Genomic DNA, 24,278 nt, shown 5'->3' with positions numbered 1-24,278 from the left:
GTCCATTCCAAGGGCAAAGCATTAACAGGAAGCAAGAGATTTCGGTGGAGGACTCGGATGGCTTTGTTGCCGCTCTCAGCTTGTACTTTGTACACAGGCCCCTCACCGATTCTCTCAATCACGCGGTGGACTCTTTCCTCCCAATAGGGGCGGAGTTTGCCGGGGCCGCCTCTTTCAGAGAGGTTCCGCACGAGCACTCTGTCACCAGGTTGGAGCGTGGCACCTTTAATACCTTTGTCATATTGTTTTTTTCCTTTTGCTGAAGATTTTTGACTGTTTTCAGCAGAAATTTTGTAGGCCTCTCGCATCCTACTAGCCCATTTTTCTGCAAACATTTGTCTGTCCGTAATGTCTTTTTCCGGTTTTAGATCAAAGAGCAAGTCGATGGGTAAGCGGGGATTTCTGCCATATAGAAGAAAGAATGGTGAGTATCCCGTGGCCTCATGTGTTGTGCAATTATATGCATGAACAATGTGAGGGAGATGACTTTTCCAATTAGACTTTTGGTCTTCTTGCAGAGTTCGAAGCATCTGGAGCAATGTTCTGTTCAGTCTCTCAACAGGATTCCCCTGTGGGTGATATGGGGTAGTGCGAGAATGAGATATGCCAGCCAACTGTTGAAGTCTCTGAAACAACGCATTCTCAAATTCTCGCCCCTGGTCGTGATGTAACTTTTCAGGGTAACCAAACCGAGGGATGAAATCCTGGAATATTTTCTCTGCTGCTGTCTTTCCTGACTTATTTCTGGTAGGGTAGGCTTGAGCGAAGCGGGTGAAATGATCTACCAGAACATGTATTCATAACCCCCTTTGCTCATCTCAAGGTGGAGATAATCAACTGCAACAAACTCAAATGGAGCACTGGATGTTATGGAACTCATAGGTGCCTTTTGAGGGACACCAGGCCGTTTCTGCTTCACACAGGCACACTTCCAGATTACATAATCCTCTATTTCTCTCTGCATGAAAGGCCAGAAAAATCTCTCTCTTGCTAGTTGGACTACTTTGTCAGCACCAACATGTCCCATGTCGTTGTGTAAGTTCTTGAACACCATTGGTTTCAGCTCTACCGGGAGAACCAGTTGTTTCCTCTGACCAGCATGCCTGTACAGAATTCCATTATCAAGTTTTAATTTGTTCCATTCATGCACAAGTCTTCTTGTGTCACGTGACATGTGTCGTTTGTCCTTGTCATTTGGGATCCATCCTTGTTTTTTTAGCATTATGACCTCGTGGACTGAAGTGTCATTCTTTTGTGCTGTTTGGATGTCCTCTGTCGTAAAAACAGGTGCAGTACGGGGTGATGAGCCATCAGAGGCAGAAGCGAGGATCAATGCTGCAGCCCACGGCACGTCCTCTTTTTCCACAACTTAGTCTCCTTGCCAAACAGCTGCCACTACATCAGTAGACACGGTCTCTGTGTACTCGCCAATGCACTCTTGAAACTTGATGGGATAACGCGACAGTGTGTCAGCGTCAGTATTCATCCTACCTGGCCTGTATTTTATATCAAAATGAAAATCTGCCAACTCGCCAACCCATCGGTGGCCCACAGCATTAAGTTTTGCAGTACTCAATACGTATGTTAACGGATTGTTATCCGTATATACAGTAAAAGTAGGAGCATAATAAAGGTAGTCTCGAAATTTTTCGCAAATGGCCCACTTCAGCGCGAGAAACTCCAGTTTACCTGAATGTAAATGGTAGTTTTTCTCCGCTGGGGTGAGTGCTCTGGAGCCATATCCAATCACACGCAGCCTACCTCCCTGCTGTTGGTACAGCACGGCCCCAAGACCCTCATTTGAGGCATCTGTGTGGAGAATGAATGGTAAGTCACAATCAGGGTAGCCTAATATAGGCGAACCGGTTAACATGTCTACGAACCTGGAGACAATGGTACTGTGCTCTGAAGTCCATTGAACAGGTGTCTTAGATGGTAACTGACCACTGTTTGTGTTCCGGGCCCTACTCTTAGAAGCCTTGGCTCGACCCCCCTGACTGGTCTCTCTCTCACCCTGCACAAGCGCAAAAAGTGGTCTGGCTATTCTGGCAAAATCTTGAATAAAAGAACGACAGTAGCTTAAAAAGCCTAATAATGCTCTAACCTCGCCCACTGTTTTGGGCTCTCGTTCTTTTAGCTGTACAACTGCCTCCAAGTCCTTGGGGTCTATTTGGACTCCCTCCCTTGACACTACACGCCCAATGTATCTCACCTGCTGTTTAAAAAGTTCACACTTTTTTGGACGCAATTTGATACCATGTTCTCTCATCCGAGCAAATACCTGTCGTAATGCTTGTATGTGGTTGTCAAAAGTCGTGGAGTAGCACAACACGTCATCTAAATAAGGGGAACAACACTCATCCCTCAAGCCTTCCAAAACCTCCTCCATACATCTTTGAAATGCTGCGGGGGCATTCATGAGGCCGAATGGGAGACGCACCCACTCATATAGACCCCATGGGGTATTGAACGCAGTGACATGTCGGGAACTCTCATCTACAAAACCCTGGTGGTATGCGCTGCCCTGGTCTAATATTGAAAACCAGGTGTAACCCCCCAGGTTATCCAGCAGATGTTGAATACGTGGCAATGGGTGCCTGTCAGGAATAGTTTTTCGGTTAAGTTCTCTAAAGTCAACACAAAGCCGTAGACTTCCGTCTTTTTTCGCACAATGACTACAGGAGACGAGTAAGGTGACTTGGACTTCTTCACCCACTCTCGATGCAGCAGATTCTGTACATAGTTCTTCACTTCGTTGTACAATGGTTTTGGGATAGCATTGTAACACTTTTGTACAGGGATGTCATCCTTTAAACTGATCTTTAGTTTCAGTTTGTCGATGCAGCCGATATCACCATCATCTTTAGCAAAAACATCTGATTCTTCAAATAACATGTTTCTTACAATTTCCTGTTCATGTTCCTCTAGGTGTGACAAATCGACAGGCGGATGCCATTTTTCCTTCCTAGAAAGCTTGTGTTTTTCATTTACCTGCTGAGTGGTTGGCTTTTCGGTGTTTAGTTGAGCAGAGCAAGTTTCAGCTTCAGTGGCTGGTTTGACCTTGTGCAGAGGGCAGGCAACTGGTTTCACATCAATTACTTCTTGAAGGGTGCCAAGTACTGTTCTGCCAGGGAGGAATATGTCATGTTTGGTGACATTTTGAATGGGAATCTTGACAATTTTCGACGAACCACTGGGAACATTCACATAAGCAGGGAACAACTCTAGACCTTCTGGACCAGCCCGATCTCACGAGGATTCGTGAAACTGTCACGTAAATTTTTGTTTCGGCTTCGTGCGCACCAACACGATTTTGTCATGTTTTTCGTGCCGCTCACCACGAAATGCACACCAATGTATTTTAAACGGCGGACTTTTCATGCCACTCAGAACGTATTTCAAAAGAATGTGTATATTATATTTTTAATGTAAAACCGTGGCGAATCCAACGCTATATTTTGCATGACATCGTCCCTAAACATAACCCTAACCATAATCCTAACCATAACCTAACCATAAGCCGGTGGTACACTTACCAATTTGCATAGGAATTTCAAGAATGTCCGGCGGCCGCAAACGCGATCACACAAGCAGTATACGCCGATGGACAGCTTAGATCGTCATGAATCCGCCGGTATAAACCACTTTCAGATGTGATTACCACAGCGAAAAACATTTCGTGGTGAGCGGCACGAAAAACATGACGAAATCGTGTTGGTGCGCACGAAACCGAAACTAAAACTTACGTGACAGTTTCACGAATCCCCGTGAGACCGGGCTGTCTGGACAGTTGTTTTCTATAGCTGGCTCAAACAACAATGCGCCCCCTTCTGGCCAGGCCCTCACTCTACACTTCACCTCACCTATTTGACCAGCAGAGACAGTAAGACCTTTCTTTGCTCCCCTAATGTCGAACTGAGGTGTGTCTTCATCTGATACACTTGCACTGAGAATAGACACGATGGCATCGATTGTGTCTTCATTCACGTTCAAAGCTTCTTTAAGCAATGAACTAATGTTTACGTCATTGGCCTGGTCATACTCTTTAATCACCTCTGCAATGACATTTGAGCCTAGCAGAGGACCATTAAGACAGCTCTGACCTACTAACACAGGAACCTGGACTGCTACAGTTCCATGGTTTACACTCACTATCTCTAGGGTTACATCTACCCAGCCATCAAACGGCACATCCGTACCATTAGCTGCAGCGACTTTTAGTGGACTGTCGGTGAGCAAAGTCTCAAGGGGTTGGATCTGGACATGAGTTAACTCCTTTTCTACCCAGTCTCTCCCCACTATTGTTACCTGAGCTCCCGAGTCAAACAGCATCTGCAACGGAGACCCGTTTATTGCACAGGAGACCATGCATTTTTTTCCAACAAGTTGTGCAACACGTTTTTTTCTAGTGGTTCGCTGAGCATTCGGTGTAGCCGGTTTCTCTGTTTGGACGGAGTTGGTTTTCAAGGGCACTGGGGTTGGCTCAGTCACTGGTTGCCCCTCTCCAGTGACTGGACTCCGTTTCCCGACCATGGTTTCTTGAGACAGCCAACAGCTCTATGTCCTGCCTGGCCACAGTGAAAGCAATGAGAGCAGGACACATTTCCCTGTTGCACACACTGAGGACAGCGACCTTTGGTACTGGTCCTTCCAGTATGAGTGCTTGTCTCTGGCTGTTGAGGATTTCTGAAATTTTCACTGTTGTCTGTTTTTGTTGTCAGTTTAGTCAAGTGTTTTGTCAGTGCAGAAACCTGGGCAGTCAACTGCATGATAGCGGTCTGATTAGCCTGAATATCACGGTTTACTTCAGTCAGCTTGGTATGGTCAATGAGCTGGCTGTCACCCTGCTGAGCTGAGCTAACACTTGCAGATTTCGATTTAGTCAGAGCACCAAGACGTTTGAGTCTGTCTGCCTCTTCACAAGCTGATTTAGTGATTTCTTCTAACAATAAGTCATCGGTCACCTGGAAGTCCCTAAGATAAGATCACTCCTGATGAAGCTATGCTTCTCATTTAAACCTTGATACAGTGTATGGAGAAATTTACCTTGTACCAGCCTCTTGTCATAGCTGAACTCAACATCACTTTGTTGTGAGGCGGACAGAACGCGTTGCTTAAGACCCATTATTCTATACATGAATTGCTGCGGGGTCTCTTTGTCTTGTTGCTTCGCATTACTCAACTCATGAAAAAGTTCTGTGCTACTTTTCTCTCTGATGTGAGATCTGAGAAACCGTTTCAACTCATCTACTGTGAGATCAGCTTTGTTGGTGAGCATATCTCTAAAATTTACTGGTTTAGTGATCTTGACTACTGTCCTAATAATCTCAGCTTCACTGAAACCTTCCTTAAGACCTTCATCTATTTGTTTGCAAATACTGTTAAAAGGAATTTCAGATCCTGTATCAGAGAGTTGACCACCATGAATCTTAAACTCTCGACGTGGTAACAAACTTGCAACCTCAGTAAGTCTCACTACCTGTTCAGGAACACATGATGAAGATGTGCTGACTCTAATACCTTTCACAGACTCTCTGGTGGGAGTTATGGACTTGACTGGAGCATCACCTTCAGTTGTTGACCGAGCCACATCTACCACGACGCTGCCAGTCTGTGTTTGAAGCGGTGAGGATCTTTCATCTTCCAACATGGTGGGAGCTGGAGGTGTGCCGGTCAACAAGTTCCTGAAGAAGCAGCAGACATGACATGCCTTCATCTTTCAGTTCCTTAAGCTTCTGGCTCCTGATGAAATCGACAATCCCATCAAACAGTTCAGGTTCAGTCTGTGCAGATGTATCTGGAGTCTCCTTCTGGACAAGACTGATCTCGTGGGCAACGGTCTGCAGCTGGTCAAAACTTAAATCTGGCAATTTCTTCTGCAGCTTCCAGATCAGCAACTGACGTTCTGAAGTAGCTATCATCGCTAGATTTCCTGATGCTGTAGCTCTCTGGATGACGCTATGGCGGGCAGCCTTCCCTGAAGCTCTCCAAACAGCAGGTCACAGTAGCATTGGCGTCTTCAGACAGCTGATGCGATCCCGAGACGAGCCCCCAATTATTACCAGCCTCAAGCCTAGGGGTACCTGGGCCAGTAGCATAGGTTGCTACACGGTCTTGAATGGCTGTGCAGCAGAGAGAAAAAGGACACGTTAGCATGCGGTCAGATCAGCGCCATGTTTACTCTGACGTATCGAACAGAGATCCAGAAGATTACAGACAATATGCAGAACATAGTTGCACTAATAAATATAGAATGAACAAATACAATTTAATAAGTTGTCTGCATCTTCCTAAACCCAGATCATGTACATTTGATCAATTCAACATTCCATATTCAATTCAACATCACATCACCAAAACACCAGCTATTTACGGTGCCTGTATTCACATACATACACACACAACTTCAATAAATGCAACACATGCATAACCAAGTCAGTTTTAGCAAAGTTGAAATGTAATGTCTAATGCATGATAAACTTAGAACACTAACTTACTACTTCAGACATGAGCAAACACAACGAGCTGTCTTAGAACTACAGCATCACAAGAGTGTGCAAGTACTTAATTCATATCATACAATATATTACACACATCTTCACACGTTCTCATTCCCATCTACTCAGCATTGTAAGTATTACAGTGCCTTGTAGTCGCTCCCGGCAACGCAAGGCTACGAGCTACGAATATGCAAACATACTTTACACACACACAACAAAACCACATTCACTCGGTTACCAACAGCTACGGACACAATGCTGGTCGAGTGGTTAACCAGGAAAAATACCAGTGATATTCTTATCACTTTAACGTGGTTTTCACGCTTATTTACCTGTGCAGCAGTGACAAAAAGGACACGTTAGCATGCGGTCAGATCAGCGCCATGTTTACTCTGACGTCGAACAGAGATGGCTTGAACTGCGCCTTCCCCACTGCTTCTGGCACAACAGTGACACCTACTGTCAGAAATAAAACATTGAAAAATCACCTGAAAGTAGAGACTGCAAAGTACTCATTACTCATAGTCTGTGATATTTTAAAAGATTTGGGGGGTGCCAAGTTTTATTAACTTTACCTATTTTAAGCTCTTTTCCCAGCCGTCACACTAGTTTATCAGCAAATTCCTTGTATATCTCAATTGGAAACCCATCAGGCCCCCCAGCCTTATTGCTCTGCATTGATTTACAGTAATTGCCTGCATAACTTCGTCTGTTGTAATCCGTCTGTCTATCTGCAAACAATCCTCTGGGTTGATTGTTGGGATGGCCAGTCCTTCCAAGAATCTAGTAATGTCTGACAGGTCATCTGGTGGTTCCGATTTGTAGAGTTTCATATAGAATTACTTAAAGTCATTGTTTATCGTGTCCGGGTTGGTGGTTATCTCCCCCTGCTCTGTTCGGATTTCAGGAATAGTGCTCACCGCTGCAGACTGTCTGATTTGGTGAACTAAAAGCTTTCCAGCCTTCTCCCCATGTTCGTAAAATGTTTGTTTTGATTAAAAAAAAAACAACTTCAATTTGTTTAATGGAGAGGTTATCAAATTCAGTTTTTAACAGTAATTTTTCTCTGTAGAGATCAGGCGTTGGGGCATCAGCATATTTACGGTCCACCTCTGCTATGCTGTGAGACAGGTCGCTCAGGCGCTGTTTGCGTTTTTTCTCTCATAGGCTGTATAAGATATTATCTGGCCCCTGAGATAGGCCTTAAGGGCCTCCCATACTGTGGTTAGTGGCATATCTGGTGTCAGATTGAATTCCAAAAAACTATCAATTTGTTGGGAGATTAATTTCTTGAAAGACTCCCAGGATAACAACAGAGGATCAAACCGCCATGTACTGCATGGTCTGATGCATTCTGGGAAACATATCCAGTTGTACTGGGCCATGGTCAGAAATTACAATACCCTTATACCGGCAATCCTTGACCAAAGGTAGAGTTTTGCTGTCTACAAGGAAAAAGTCGATTCTGGAAAAGGAATGGTGGACTGGGGAAAAGAAGGAATATTGCCTAGTGGTTGGGTTATCTCTCTGCCAGGGGTCAAAAAGTGTGTATGTGTCTATAAATGACTGGATAGCTGCACCAGAGTTTGAGATCTTACTGTTAGGTCTGGGATTTGATCTGTCTAGTTTAGGGTGTAAAACACAGTTAAAATCACCTCCTAGTATCAATTGGTTGTTATTAAGATCCAGTAATGTTGCTATGAAGTTAGTGAAGAATAGTGGATCGTCCCAGTTGGGTCCATATACTTTAGTTAATGTTACTTGAGCACTGTACAGCTTGCCACTCACTATGACATATCTACCCCTGGAATCACACGCAGTCTGTGTTGGGATGAATGGGATGCCTTTTTTAATCAGAATTGCTGTGCCACGTGCCCAGTCATCGTTTTTTGAACAGAATAATTGCCCTATCCAAGCTTTCTTCAGTTTTGTATATTCACTGGATCGTAGGTGAGTCTCCTGTAGAAATCTGATATCACTTTTTAGTGCTTACATATGTGCAAACACCCTGCTTCGCTTCACTGGGTTATGGATTCCCTTTATGTTCCAACTCAGGAAACGAATATGACTTGCCATTTACATATCAAACATTGTGTTTCTAGAGTAACTGAGAAAAGTAAGAAAGCAAGAATAAGTCCCTGTCTAACTGCAAAACTGAAACTAAAGCTGAGCCTTAAATCCCTATGCTGATCTACTGAACCTGTCGAGATCGCACATCCCCCTTCTAGCATTCTGGTGCAGATACTCAACTAACCTATCCTCCTAACTAGCCCCAAGCGGGGCGAACCATTAGTAAATGTAAGCTGAATTCAAATTAGAATAGAGATTGTTTATATATAGTCAACAACAGAAAAAAAACAAAAACAAAAACAAAACAAGGTATCTCTGTGTGACCCTCCACTCTCCTGTATCTGCATGTCTAATGAAATTTAAAAGGCTTATCTGTGAGGTGCTAGTCCTGATATCAATAATTATTATGGCGTTCACATTTTACTCAAGAGGGCACCATATTCAAATGTTATGCATATTTACATACATATCCACGTGGGTTACATACATAAACCGTAAGAAAAGAAAATAGGAGAGGGGAATAAAGTCTGTACACCGTAACTTAAACACCAGGCGCTAAACGATCATAAAATATAAGATGCCACTGTTGCCTGGGCAACCCGGTCTCACGGGGATTCGTGAAACTGTCACGTAAGTTTTAGTTTCGGTTTCGTGCGCACCAACACGATTTCGTCATGTTTTTCGTGCCGCTCACCACGAAATGTTTTTCGCTGTGGTAATCACATCTGAAAGTGGTTTATACCGGCGGATTCATGACGATCTAAGCTGTCCATCGGCGTATACTGCTTGTGTGATTGCGTTTGCGGCCGCCGGCCGCCGGACATTCTTGAAATTCCTATGCAAATTGGTAAGTGTACCACCGGCTTATGGTTAGGTTATGGTTAGGTTATGGTTAGGGTTATGGTTAGGGTTATGTTTAGGGACGATGTCATGCAAAATATAGCGTTGGATTCGCCACGGTTTTACATTAAAAATATAATATACACATTCTTTTGAAATATGTTCTGAGTGGCACGAAAAGTCCGCCGTTTAAAATACATTGGTGCGCATTTCGTGGTGAGCGGCACGAAAAACATGACGAAATCGTGTTGGTGCGCACGAAACCGAAACTAAAACTTACGTGACAGTTTCACGAATCCTCGTGAGATCGGGCTGGCCTGGGAGCCTCACTGTTGCAGGCATTATGAAAAAGAATGGTGAATAAACAACTGTCATGAAAACACCTTTCACACTTGGGCTTACCAGTTCGTTGTTAACCTTTAGTCCCCATCTTCCAATTGGCTAAATCGGGCTTCAAGTTCTTTTTAATGTATTCCACCGCCGCCGCTGGGTCTTCAAACCGCTTCTCCTGACCAGATGAGTCGTTGATGCGGAGCACCACTGGGAACCGGACACCAAACTTGACATTTCGGCAGCTCCGGAGTAAACGTTTACCTTCGGCAAATGCAGCTCTCTTCTTCGCCACCGTCACCGTATAGTCTGGAAATATACTCACTCTCTCGTTGTGCAGGGTCAGCGGTGCCAAGCGAGCCGCTGTACGGAAGACTTCCTCTCGTTCCCATAGATAGTGGAATCTGAGCAAGATGACTCTGGGAGGCTCCCCTTCCTTAGCGCGCCGGGCGCCGCGGTATGCTGCATCCAGGGTCGGGGTGAACTTAAGGCTCAACAGCTCCTGCAGTAGTTTAGCGATGCTCGCAATGGGCCGCTGTCCCTCACACGATTCAAGACCTTCTTTTATCCCGACCAGGCATGTGCAGAATCGGCGTTGTCTCCCGTCAATTTCTTCCATTTTCTGGCGGATAGAGGTGACTTCCGCTTTTAACACGGCGACGCCATTTTCCATAGTAGCCGCCCTGTCTGAGTACGTATTCAGACCGGATTCCAGCTCGGTCAAGCGGGTCTCTTGTTTCGTCACGTCTTCCCGGAGCGCGTCTATCTTAGTGTTCAACTCAGCTGTACTTGAGTCTATCCGTGCCAAAATTCTACTTTCACTGCTTGCAATGGCAGTCATGACAGCCGTTAGGTCTGTAGCCTCCTCCTCTGAAGATTCCTCGTTCGCGGTCGCAGTTTCGACTGAGTCCGAGGCTTTACTCAAGGCCTCCTTCTTGAGGCGTTTTCCCGTCGGCATTTTGTCGTTTAGTTGTATATTGCGAGAAAGGGGAGCAATCAGTAGGATACCCTGGTGTTATGCAGTTGTCAGGGACAGACACGGTCCGTCTGAAGTTATTTTAGAAAACGTTATTTTTAAAAAAAGGTTTGCCCCGGTTGGGAGCACTGTATAAACATGTCCTTACATACTGCTGCTCGCTAGCGCCCCCTAACCTGCATTTTTTCAACGTTGCAGTATTGATATATGTATATGTATATATATATATAAACTTAGTTGTAGTTTGGTTAATGATTCATTTTTTGTTTTACAATTTTTCTCAATCATTTAATTGTACTTTTGTCAGCTTTTTATTAATGAACTACAACATTGTATAGGTGACATTCCATATTTATTTTTATTTTTTATGCCAGGTGGATGGTGTGGATAGATAGGTGTTTATGCTGTATTGTGTATGCAAAGTTTCTTAATATATGCTACATTAAAAATCAATATTTATAATAAGCAAGTATTGATGCTAACTTTCGTAGGAATGTAATATTGAGTGTAACATTTGACAATTGTGCTACAGCTGATAATGCTGCAATCATTAGTGTTTCCATAATTTGTAAGGGGAAGCTAAAAACAACCAATGAAAAATACATAATCGGGAATAAATAGAGATGGAAGAATGACTTGACACATGTACAGAAATCACTTTATTAGGAAGCTATTTAAATGATTATAAATGACCTCACTGCAATTAGAAGTTATAGTCAGGCTTTGAATTTCATTTTATAATAGGTAAAATAATAACAAGCGTTTTTATGTAAATGTATGTTCTGCATACTGCTTTCACTCTACACTCAAAAAACATGATTTAAAAATTGTGTGAATATTAAGAAATAGGTAATTTTATTTTACTACTATTTCCAAGGTCAGTAAAGAACCTTCAGGCTTAAAGTTACATCATGCAGCTTGCTCTTGTGCAGTTGTATAGCTCTGTAATTAGTTGCCTCATATTTATATAAAAGGTGAAAAACTCACAGCACATTTCAAAGCAGTCCAGCTGTCATGGATTTAGAAATAAATAGTAATTTGCTCCTTGAAAGTAAACTCTGTAAACATAAGAAATATGTGCAACGCTGCCTGTGTGGATGTAATTCTGGTCTTAATTGGTGGTGTGAGTATGATGCTGACTTCTTGATGTGAAACGTCCTTCAGGGGCTAATTACCAAGCGTAAAGGACAGAATCGCATTGGGTCAGGAACACGCCGGGATAGAGGTGCCAAATCAGTGAGGACCGTTAAGAGGTTGGACCAAAATTATTAATAAATATTGTTTTTATAACCAAGTTTTTTTTGTGTCATTTAGAAAAGTACTTCTGACTCTGTGAAGTATGTATATGTGTATATGTACGCCAAACAGATGCAGCAATCCTTTGCTTAAGTTTAAGTAGCATTATTTATTAAACAGTCTCAACTGGATTCTCTATGTAAGGGACCACAAGCCAAAATGGTTAGGATCAACTGGTTTAATTCTGGCACGATGAATTGTCTTAAAAATTCTCATAATATATGCATTTATGTATAGTTTTAATCAAAAATCAAAAAGTAACTGTATTTGGTAGTCAGGTATAGTGGAGAAAAATATTTCTCACTGAAATGAGGTGAAGAAGAACAAGATAGAGGAGAACAGATGATGTGAAATACTCAAGTTAAACACAAGCACTTTCAAACTGGACTGAAGTGCAGCACTTGAGTCAGTGTATAAAGTAATAATTCTGTGGCATGTGTCTTCATTTTTTCTCACACAGAGTGTTGTTTGTGTTTATAGGAAGTCTTCAAAGATTCAGAAATATCCAGGTAAGAAAATAAATATTAACAAGAACCACTCAGATCTAAGTATCTGAGTTTTGAGAGAGAAATTTCTTAAATCTGTTAAACTCTCTCTATAAAAGTAAGACAGCAGAAGCTCATTTGTCGCTTTTGTTCAGATGTATAGTGCTTACATTTGCATTTTGTGGCAACAAATTAGTAATTGATATCAATGCATACGGTGGTTAAAATTTCTGTTTGTGTTTATACTGAAGTGAGTAGAAGATGAACTCCTCTCGCTGAAGAAGAAACGTGGTTTTAAACACAGACCAGTATTTTATTTTCTATTTTTTGTATAATTTCAGAATGAAAGAAGCTAAGTATTGGGGACTTAATTAGATCATAAGTCATCAAGAAAATTTAGAGCTTTGTAAATACTGTATCTCCTTTCCCAACAATCTGCAGCCATTCTCCAAGCATCTGCCCAGTGCTCTAAACATTAAAATAATTGATATATACAAAGCAGGAGAACCTATAAGCTAATGGTAAAGTGTTTTCAGGGAGCTGTTTCCTTAGTTTCTAGTGTAATGAAGGAATAGCAGTGAACAAAAACTGCTGAGGTCAGGTCAGGAAATTTTCAGAGAAAACAGCTAGTAGGATTTTTTTCTTAAAATGCCTGTCTAACCCTTGTTTTACTGCAAATTGTTTCAAGAAATTTAGAAATTTGATCAGAAGAAACCTTTCCTGCATCCTTACCACAAAATTAAGTGTCAGACATTTGAACATCTGAATAAGCGTGATGTATTTTGGAAAGAAATTGTGGACTGATGAAGTTAAAGCCGAACGTTCTGGCTGCCAGGAGCAGTGTTTGGGGAAAAAGGTGCAAAACTTAAAGAGTACACACTTCCAACTGTTCAGCACTAGCCTAGCCGTGCTAGACCCATGCTCTGAAGACAAAAGGGTCTAGGCACACTCGACAGGGAGGGAGGCGGGCTAAAAGGTTGTCTATCAAATCACTCTGCAGCAATTGGGTAGGTATACAACCAATCAGCGCAACGAATAGGCTCCTAGAGCGCCGGAAATCAGAGGATGCGGTAGTTCGGTGAAGCCTTATTTATACAGTCAATGGGTGAAGCTCAAATATATTACAGACATGTTAACAGAAAGATTATTCAGAGTCGGTGCTAATGGAGCTCAACGACTGTTGTCGTTTTTGTTGTCGATCCTGGCAGAGAATTAAATTCGTTGCTGTGGGTTGTCTAGCGCGGCTAGATAGATAGATAGATAGATAGATAGATAGATATAACTTTATTGATCCCTTTGGAGAGTTCCTCAGGGAAATTGTAGTTCCAGTGACAACATAGCACTAACAGTACAGGATAAAACACAAAAGAAAAGAACACCCGAAATAAAATTAAAATTTAGTGCAAGATAAAAACAATCAAAGTCAATATATAAATTGGAACGATGTTAAAAAGTACAAATTAAAAAGTTAGCGGAATGTGTTAATTGCACTCTCCCTTGCCATTCCTGCTGTCCTGCTGGGCATTATAATGCACTAAACCAACAGTGTCAGCATCTCCCATCCCCTCTTCTCCCTGTACCCCTCACCCTCCCACTGAGTGCAGAGTTGTACAGTTTGATGGCTCGGGGGATAAAAGAGTCCTTAAAACGGTTGGTCCTGCAACTGGGGAGGAGCAGCCTGTCACTGATCAAGCTTCTCTGTGCCCTGATGACCGTATGCAGAGGGTGGCAAGCATCATCCATGATGGCAAGTAGTTTGTTCAAAGTTCTCCTCTCTGCCACTGTCACCAGGGAATCCAGCTTCATGCCAACAACAGAGCCAGCTCGCCTGATCAGCTTCTCCAACCTATTTATGTTCTTCTTTGATGTACTGCCCCCCCAGACCAAGTGCTGGCAACCACAGTCTGGTAAAACATCCACAGGAGTTTCTTGCAGATGTTGAATGATCGCAGCCTCCTCAGGAAGTACAGCTTACTCTGGCTCCTCTTGTACAGGTAGTCTGTATTGCATGCCCAGTCCAGCTCTTTGTCCAGCCACTCACCGAGGTACTTGTAGCTGCCTACGATCTCGACCACATCATCCCTGATCAATACTGGGCGTGGACGCGGTCTGGACTTCCCAAAGTCTATAACCAGCTCCTTAGTCTTTGAGGTATTGAGCTGGAGATGATTTCTTTCACTCCAGGCAACAAAGTCATTTACCAGACTCCTATACTCATCCTCTCTGTCATCGCTAATACAACCCATGATGGCTGTGTCATCAGCAAACTTCTGGATATGACACATCTCTGAGCTGCAGCAAAAGTCTGAGGTATACAGGGTGAAGAGAAGGGGGGCCAGCACTGTCCCCTGTGGTGCTCCAGTGTTGCTGACCACAATGTCAGATGTAGCGTCGCGCAGCCTAACATACTGTGGTCTGTCAGTAAGATAGTTGGTGATCCAGGATACCAAGCAAGGGTCCACCTGCATGCTCAACAGTTTGTCCTGAAGGATAAGGGGTTGGATGGTATTAAAGGCGCTTGAGAAATCCAGAAAAAGGATCCTCACAGAGCCTTTTCCCTTATTCAGATGGAAGTAGGTACGATGCAGAAGATAGATGATGGCATCCTCCACGCCAACCTCTGCCCGGTATGCAAACTGTAGAGGATCATGGGCCTGCTGCACCTGGGGCCTGAGGAGGTTGAGAAATAGCCGCTCCAATGTCTTCATCAGCTGTGATGTAAGTGCCACCGGTCTATAGTCATTCAGGTCGCCAGGCTGGTTCTTTTTTGGAACCGGGATGATACATGATGTTTTCCATAAGGTGGGCACTTTCCCTAGCTGGAGGCTAAGGTTGAAGACGTGTTGGAGAGGCTCACTCAGTTCAGCAGTGCAGGTCTTCAGCAACCGAGAGGGCACCTTATCTGGGCCTGCTGCTTTCCCGTGTCGAAGCTTCCTCAATTCTCTCCTGACCTGATCTGATGTTATACAGGGAGGGAGCTGAGAGGGGGGAAGGGGGGAGGAGAGGAGGGAAGTATGTGGGAGGGGCAGAGGAGGCGAGGAGATCATGGTTGCAGACACATGGGAGGCATTGTGATGGGGGGTGGGGGAGGAAAGCACCGGGGGCAGAAGCCGCAGAGGGGGCACGGGGACCACGAGCCGGTCGAACCGGTTAAAGAAGTTGTTTAATCTATTTGCCTCCTCCACCGTCCCTCTTTCCATAGATGGAGGCTTTGGCTTGTGGCCCGTGATGACATTTACACCATCCCAGACCTCCCTCATTCGTCCCCTACTCAGCTTCAGCTCCACCTTCCTCTTGTATACTTCCTTTGCCTCTTTCAGGCATAGTTTCGCCTCCCGTTGAGCAGCTTTTATTGCCTCCCTGTCATTACTCCTGAAAGCCTCTTTCTTCCTGTTCAGAATGGCTTTGACCTCATGAATCACCCAAGGTTTATTATTTGGGTAGCAGCGTACATTTTTAGCAGGGGCAACCACGTCCAAACAAAAATTAAGATAATCCGTCAGACAATGAGCCTGCCCCTCAATGTCCTCACCATGTGTTTTCAACAGCACATCCCAATCAGTAGCTTCAAAGCAGTCTCTCAGGGTATCCTCCACTTCAGGTGACCACTTCCTGACAAGTCTATTTGAAGTAGGCTGTCTTCGAACCAGTGGGGTGTACTGTGGCTGTAGGTGGACCAGGTTATGATCAGACTTCCCAACAGGAGGAGTGGCTCTGTATGCATCCCTGACGTTGGTGTACAGGAGATCTATTGTAACATTATTCCTCGTGGGACAGTCCACAGCCAAGGTGGAGTCCAGAGTAACATGGTTGAAGTCCCCAGAGATAATAATGAACGCCTCCGGGTGCTGTGTCTGCAGCCTTGCAGTCACCGTGTGGATCTTCTCACAAGCAATGGCTGCCTCGGCGTTCGGGGAAATGTAAACACAGAGGGCGATCACGTGACCAAATTCCCTCGGTAAATAGTAAGGCCGTAGGCTAACAGCTAGCAGTTCCAAATCTTTACAACACAAGACCTTTTTCACAGAAACATGACCTGGGCTACACCAGCGATTATTAGCATATATGATGAGTCCCCCACCTTTGCCACCGTTTCCCACAAGTGCTGGCATTCCTGTCGGCTCGCACTACAGTGAACCCCGGCAGGTCCACGTTAGCATCCGGTATCAGATGAGTTAGCCACGTCTCTGTGAAAATGTACAAGCTGCTCTTTCGGTAAATCCGCTGATTGTTGAGTGCATGTAGCTCGTCGATCTCGTTCGATAGAGAGTTGACGTTCCCCATTATGATAGTGGGGATCGATGGTTTAAAACGCCTCCGGTTATCCATAGCTTAGCCTTTAGCTTAGCGCCGGCCTTACAGCCTCTGTATCTCCTCCTCAGTTCTGCCGTTACATGGTGCCGTACACCAACTCTAGCCATTTCCTTCAAGTCCAGTAGTTCCTCCCTTGAATAAACAAGGTGACCGGCTCCTGGTGATGGTTTGGGTCTGAAAAAACTGAACATATCCATAGGATATATAGATATATGAAGAAAAGAAAAGAGAAAAAGAAAAAGAACACAGTGCTATTAGAGCGACTGGAAGGCTGCCGTCTCTACAGCGCCATCTTGGTTGCCATCTTGGTGATGGACCTCACACCCGATGTATGTTCTCTAGGCTAGGCTAGTTGTTTCCGGTTGTTTCTGTCAGAATCGTCGCGCCTCTGTCATCACTTAGTTACGCCCGCCTTCTGACTCTACACTTCATGGTGATTCGTCCGGCCGGTTTTAGGAGCATCCAACCTCGAGCCTTATGGAGGGTAAGTCGACCCACCCTGGCAGAGAATTAAATTCGTTGCCGTGGGTTGTCTAGCACGGCTAGGCTAGTTCAGCACAGGAGTGGATTCATCGTGTTTTGGGTTTGTGTTGCAGCTGATGCAGGGAAGATTTCACTAGTAGAGGGAAGAATGGATTTAGTTACACAGCTGTGATGCTGCCGGCTGTGGTGTTATTAAATGTTGAACAAGCAGAGGGGGCATGGGCACGAAAAAAAAAACCTCTGTAACAGAACTTAGTGTACAAACTTTTGTGTGACATTGTTTGTGACAGCATTAATGAATGTGTATGTTTATTTCTAGGTGGCAGGCGAAGTGGCAGGCGAAGTGTCCAGAGAAAGAATGTGGAGAAGAAGAGTGGGCCAAGGAAGAGTGGGGAGAGGAAGAGTATGCAGAGAAAGAGTGGGCTGAGGAAGAGTGATCAGAGAAAGAGTAGACAGAGAAAAAGTGGACAGAGGACAAGTGGGAAAAGGAAGAGTGGGCAGAGGATAAGTGGGCAAAGGAAGAGTGGGCAGAGGAGGAGTGGGCTCAGAAGAAGCACCAGGCCAACCAAACTGACCAGCAGATACCAGGCCCCCAACATGTTCAACGGCATCAGCACCAAGTAAGACGGCATGAATCAGTTTGGGCTGTAACACTGAATGATACGAGTTTCTGCAAAATTTACCATAGACTGAATAGGGCACAAAATTTAGGTTTTATTTATTCAGGTACATGCCACACAGTTTCCGCTTTTTAACACCTTTGCTTCGTCTTCCACATTACGTCATGTTATTCTTTTTTTCAGACTTGACTCAGAGATTTAGTTTCCTTGCAGAAGGTTTTGATTCCAGATTTTAAGTTGTCTATATATAAGTTTTGTGGCTCCATTCTGATGCACAGCATTTAAAAAAAATCAGCCACCACATTCAGTTGTAGTACTCTGAGGATCCCTTTTTTTTCTTGGTAAATTATTGTACCTCTTGATTCCAGTTTTTTTTTTTTTTTTTTTTTTACATTTTTGTAAAATGAATAATTCAGAAATTCAGCTTTTCTTCTTTATGACTTACTGTATTCTAGCTGTGTTTTGCTGCAAAATGTTTAGTTCTCTCTGTCTCTCGTCATTCTGTTGTTTCCATAAAGGTGCAGGACTATGTATTACAGAGAAAAATGAGGCCACAGTGAGAAAAAAAATGTGACAGGAACATTGACAAAGTTAGAGAGCTGATCAAGAAAATCTACGACAGATTAACCGACAATGGAAATAATCAGTAGCTGCATCTAACCTAGTGAATTCTGCAGAAAACTTGTTGACTATTTTACTGTATGTACTGTGCGTTAGTTATGTTTAGCCTTTTTCCTTAGGACTTTCTCCCACATTAGGGAAATAAATTCTATGTTATGAGATAATATAGCATATTTAATATTATTTATTTCTACTTTGTTCTCTCTGTAGCACTGGCAGCTCAGTTCTGAAGGAGATGGAAAACATGAAGAAGAAGAGGCACCTCAGTAGCAACAAGGAAGGAGTGAGTAATACTGAGTAATATGACAGTCCTAAATATCTTGTTTAGCCTGTCCTGTATGCTTAAGTTCATTCACATTTTCTGAAGAAGCTGTAATCTCTGCATAAGTTAAGTGTTTTGTACGTCTTCAGAAGTCACTGTGTGGTTAAATTTGCATTTCTGCACTTGTCGTTACCTGGTTAGGTTGACTGCATGTCAGCTTACATTCATTACTTGAAGCAGTTTTGCTGATTCAGGTTGAAGCTTTGACCAGTTTGACTTGTACACATTTATGCCCACAACATTACAGGAACTCAGCTGCTGTTTGTCCATGTAGACACTGTAGTTTCAATTTTTAGTACAGCTTTTGAGATTTTTTTCCTTGACTTCAACACAGTGAAAGTGAATGGAATTTTGTATGTGTTGCCGACAACACTGAGAAAGATGAACACTGAAAAATTCAACTGTTGCACCAGTAATCCACAGAAAATTGTTTTAATAGAAGCGATTTCTTGTTTTCATCTGTAACATTTTAATATAAATTGAAGTTAACCAGATTAGGTTGCTAATAGCAGTGTTAATTGTTCTATTTTGTTAATGTAGACCAAAGATGTAGGAAATTAAATGCCTCCTCCAAACTTCTAAGTTCTATCAAATAAATAGATATAACTACATTTCTTGTGTTTGTTTGAACACAGATGTATGTTTTCTGCTTCTGAACACATCTCAGTTTGACCAGAACTGTTGAAGCTGTTGCTGTTTTGACCCTCTCTTTAAACTTTGTTTACATCCTATGGTAGTTTAAAACCCACAGCCCAGACCATGTTCACACACTCAGTCCGTCTCAGTGGGCGCTGCCTCTCTTATCAGGCTGTCGTGAAGGTGGTCCACCCGTCTGCTCGTTGCTCATGGGGAGGGGGTGACATCTCTATCAGCTGCCACCATATTGGAAGTCAGCTGAAAGTCTGAGAGGCACCAGCCCTTGTTTTTGTGTGTGCGTCACATGAAGTTTATGTGTTGACATTTGTGTTGACATGGCTGGCCTCCAGTCAAACCAAATCAGAGGATGTATATGACTGATGCTTGATCTCAAAGATTTAATCTTGATCTTCCAAAAAGCCACAACTGTAAATTTTGTTCCTCTTACAAGACAAGAACTTGAGATGTAGGCTAAGGTATGTCACGCTATTAAGTAGGGGTGCAACTAAGACATTTTTCCTTATTGAGTAATATGATTATTATGCTCTTTATCAGATGACTATTTTCAAGGCTCACCAATTAAACATTTTGTCAGCAAAATGTAAAAAAAAAAAAAAAAAAAAAAAAAAAAGGATAGTCTGAAATTCCTGTTAGGGTAACATCTTCTAATGGCTTGTTTTTATCATGGACCCGGGTGGCGAACCCAAACAGAGAACCACACGACCAAGGCAAGAGCAGGCTAAAGGAAGGTTTATTTAGGACAGGTGGGGGGTTAGTGGGGAGCCAGGCACGGGTGGTCCGAGGGCGAGGAGGCAGCTGGGGAATCAGGGGATGCAGGAGGGGAGCCAAGGAGGGAGCCCGACACGATGCAGGGCGGGCGCTGAGGAGAGGATCCGAGGAGGGACACGATGCAGGAAGAGAGCCGAAGAGGGAATCCGAGGAGGGGCACGATGCAGGAAGGGAGCCGAGGAGGGAATCTGAGGAGGGACGCGATGCAGGAAGGGTGCCTAGGAGGGAATCCGAGGAGGGACGCGATGCAGGAAGGGACCCGAGGAGGGAATCCGGAAAGGGCCCGAGGGAGGCAGGCGGGTCGGGAGAGGATCCAGGCAGCGGAGTGCTTGCGTAGCAGAGTCAACGATCTCGCGGCGTGTGGGTGCAGGGACTAGTCTTTTATGGATCGAGGTGAAATCAGGTGATGAGCCCCAGCTGCCCGAATCCTGGACAGAGACGATAATCACCAAGTGGAGGCAGCCGTGAGGCTGCGCTCCACCTGGTACAACGGAGGAGAGAGAGAAGAGGGAGCGAGAGAGAGAGAGAAAGAGGTCTCCCTCTTTCTATATAGGGAAAAGGGATTTGGATGTCAGGAAGGACAGGGGGAGGAGGAGGCCTTGACAGTTTTGTCCAACCAACACCAAAGAAACCCTTAAAACATTCCCTTCTGACAACCTAACTCAACCTGTGCTAGAATATTAACTTTACAAAATTATTATTTTACTACAGAGACAATCAATTACTGTTGACTGACTGACTAATTAACAAATACTTGCATCTCTACTACAAAGGCTCTAAAGAATAAAATATCAGTCTGATTGTCTACTCTGGTTTGGCTATATGGCAGCTAGTTGCTCCTGTGTTTTTAGTGCACTAGTGGAAAGATGCAGAAATAGAACCCCTTGACAAAGGTTGGGTTCTGATTCAGCCTGAGAGATAAAATAAGAGTAATATGTATTGATGATTGACACTTTGTCAGTAGCAAAAAGAAAATGTTCAATAGGTATTTAGATACAAACTTCCATGAAAGCACAAAAAAAAAGTTCTTTTGCATGAATAAATGCCAAGCGTGCTCCCTCCATGCAAAACAAAAAGTTATTTTGCATGAATAAACTCCAAGCATGCTCCCTTCCCTGGCTTGCAAACAGCTGGTCATAACCCTTTATAATGGAGGACACTCACTCGCCATCCATCTCCCATTGACATCTATGCAAGTCTCTCCACAGCAGCCTGAGTGTAGTGGCTGCAGCCGGTGAATACTGGTGATTGCCTTTGCAAAATGGACATCATAGTCTAAAAACATTCCCAACCCTGTCCCCACTAACCACCTCCACCTACAGTCATGAACAAAATTATTGGCATTGCTGGAATTTTTCCAGAAAATTAACCAGTTCTCCCAGAAATTGTTGCAATTACAAATGTTTTTGGTATACACTTTTATCTTTTCTCGATGTGCTTTTGAAAAACACAGAAAAGCAGAAGAAAATCCAAAATTGACATAAGTTTCCACAAAACTCAAAAAATGGGTCAGACAAAATTGTTGGCACCCTTTCAAAACTGCGGGGAAATCATTTTATTGTTTTAGCATGTGATGCTCGTTTAAACTCACCTGTGGCAAGTAACAATACAATACAATATAATAACTTTATTTAACAGGTGCTGGCAATATAGAAATCACACCAGAAGCCAGTTAGAATGTATAAAAGTTGACTCAACCTATGTGTTGTGTGCCTATGTGTGTCACACCAAGCATGGAGAAGAGAAAGAAGAGAAGTCTGAAGACTTAAGAAGCAAAATTGTAGAAAAATATGAACAATCTCAAGGTTACAAGACCATCTCCAGAGATCTTGAAGTTCCTTTGTCCACTATATGTAATATATCAAGAAAATTGTAACCCATGGAACTGTGGCTAATCTCCCTGGATGGGGACGGAAGAGAAAAAATGACAAAAGAATGCAACGCGGGATAGTTAGAATGGTGGATAAACATCGTCAGTCAACTTCCATATAAATTCAGGCTGTCCTGCAGAGACAGGGTGCAAAAATGTCAGCTCGGACCATACATCATCATCTGAATGAGGAGAAGCGCTGTGGCAGGAGACCAAGGAGAACCCCACTGCTGACAAACAGACATAAAAAAGCCAGATTGGAATTTGCAAAAATGTACCTGAGTAAGCCTCAATCCTTCTGGGAGAATGTTTTGTGGACAGATGAGACTAAGGTACATCTTTTTGGAAAAGCACATCATTCTACTTTTTACAGAAAATGGAATGAGGTCTACAAAGAAAAGAACACAGAATCTACAGTCAAATATGGTGGTAATATGGTGGAGGTTCAAAGATGTTTTGGAGTTGTTTTGCTGCCTCTGGCAATGGGTACCTTGATGGTGTGCAAGGAATCATGAAATCTGGAGACTGTCAAAATATTTTGAGCCACAATGTAGGGCCTAGTGTCAGAAAGCTGGATCTGCATCAGAAGTCATGGGTGTCCCAGCAGGACAATGACCCGAAACTTACCTCAAATAGCACCAAGAAATGGTTGGAGACAAAGTGCTGCAGAGTTCTGAAGTGGCCAGCAGTGAGTCTGGATCTAAATCCCATTGAACACCTATGGAGAGATCTCAGAATTGCTGTTGCAAAAAGGCACCCTTCAAATCTGAGAGACCTGGAGCAGTTTGCAAAAGAAGAGTCGTCCAAAATTCAACTTAAGAGGTGTAAGAAACTTGTTGATGGTTATAGGAAGCGGCGATTGGTTTCAGTTATTTCTCAGGGTGGGCAACCAAATATTGAGTTGAGGGTACCAACAATTTTGTCCTGGCTATTTTCTGAGTTTTGTGTAAAATTATGTCAATTTCAGCTTTTTTATAATAATAATAATAATAATAATGGATTAGATTTATATAGCACTTTTCTAGGCACTCAAAGCGCCTCACAATGGATCCATTATTCATTCACTCACACATTCTCACTCTGGTGGTGGTAAACTACATACCTAGCCACAACTGCCCTGGGGCAGACTGAAGGAAGCATGGCTGCCAATCCGCGCCTACGGCCCCTCCAAACCCCTCCAACCCCTCCGACCACCACCAACATTCACACACCAGTGTGAGAGCAGGAGACACTGGAGGCAATGCGGGTCTTGCCCAAGGACACAACAGCACATGACTAGGACAGAGTGGGAATCGAACCGCTGACCTTTCGATCATTGGACGACCCGCTCTACCACCTGAGCCACAGCTTCTGCTTTTTTGTGTTTTTCCAATGCACATCAAGGAAACAAATGCGTGTATACTAAAAACATTTGTAATTGCAACAATTTCTGGAGAAATGGTGTATTTTCTGAAAAAATTCCAGCGATGACAATAGTTTTGTCTGTGAATGTATGACACAGTCCCGGCATCTGAGGACTTGATGCCAGAGTGCATGGAGATCCACCACACCATTTTCATAACCATACAAAATGGTCAAAATTAAAGTTGAATTATTTGATTGTTTGTTTTTGTGTGTTTTTATTTGTATTATTAGTTCTACAAAAATATAAAAATCTGCAATCAAAACATACAACATTTTTTCAAATATCCACAGCTGTTACCAATACTGGGAACAAAGGGTGACACTATATAGATATTTTAATATTTATATTTATAATTTCTGTCCACATTTGTCTCCTCTCTGCTCTGGTTAAAGACAGCCTGCATTAACTGCTGAAAAGCCCCTTAATTTTGGTTATGTGATTGTTGGTCTCAGTGGAGTGTCTAATGGCTTTACAGTTACACTTATGAGTGCAGAACTTTTAATTTTTTATAGGATTTGAAGCAAATGTTTTGTTTTCTGTAAAAATTTAAATGAGACTGAGAATGGAGAATAAAGTAATTTTAATATCGTAATTTTAAGCACAGATTTAGATACTTTTCCTGATTGAATGACGCATGAATATCATGTTTAAAGACCATTGAGAGTTGAGTAATGCGACAATTCTTTCTGTTTTTGCAATTTCTGGCTGATAAATTGTGTAA

General features: G+C 43.2%; 1 protein-coding gene across 5 annotated transcripts in view; it reads left to right on the top strand.

Moving 5' to 3' along the window:
• The window catches only part of LOC110969254 (ATPase family AAA domain-containing protein 2-like), an 80,828-nt gene that overhangs the window by 35,895 nt on the left and 20,655 nt on the right, over window positions 1-24,278 (top strand). For 2 of the 5 annotated variants that reach the window (XM_051955125.1, XM_051955121.1), the window contains 2 exons: window positions 17,614-17,914; window positions 18,746-18,818. In XM_051955125.1, coding sequence (XP_051811085.1) covers window positions 17,700-17,914; window positions 18,746-18,818 — 288 coding nt within the window. In that variant the 5' untranslated portion in view covers window positions 17,614-17,699. Of the gene's footprint in view, window positions 1-7,235; window positions 11,970-12,472; window positions 12,522-17,613; window positions 17,915-18,745; window positions 18,819-24,278 lie in introns of those variants that run through there. The other 3 variants (XM_051955122.1, XM_051955123.1, XM_051955124.1) reach the window with 3 other exon arrangements.

Source organism: Acanthochromis polyacanthus, chromosome 11 (genome assembly GCF_021347895.1).
Source record: "Acanthochromis polyacanthus isolate Apoly-LR-REF ecotype Palm Island chromosome 11, KAUST_Apoly_ChrSc, whole genome shotgun sequence".
NCBI lineage: Eukaryota > Metazoa > Chordata > Actinopteri > Pomacentridae > Acanthochromis > Acanthochromis polyacanthus.
Note: the sequence above shows the minus strand (reverse complement) of the source record. Positions and strands in the feature narration are given on the sequence as shown.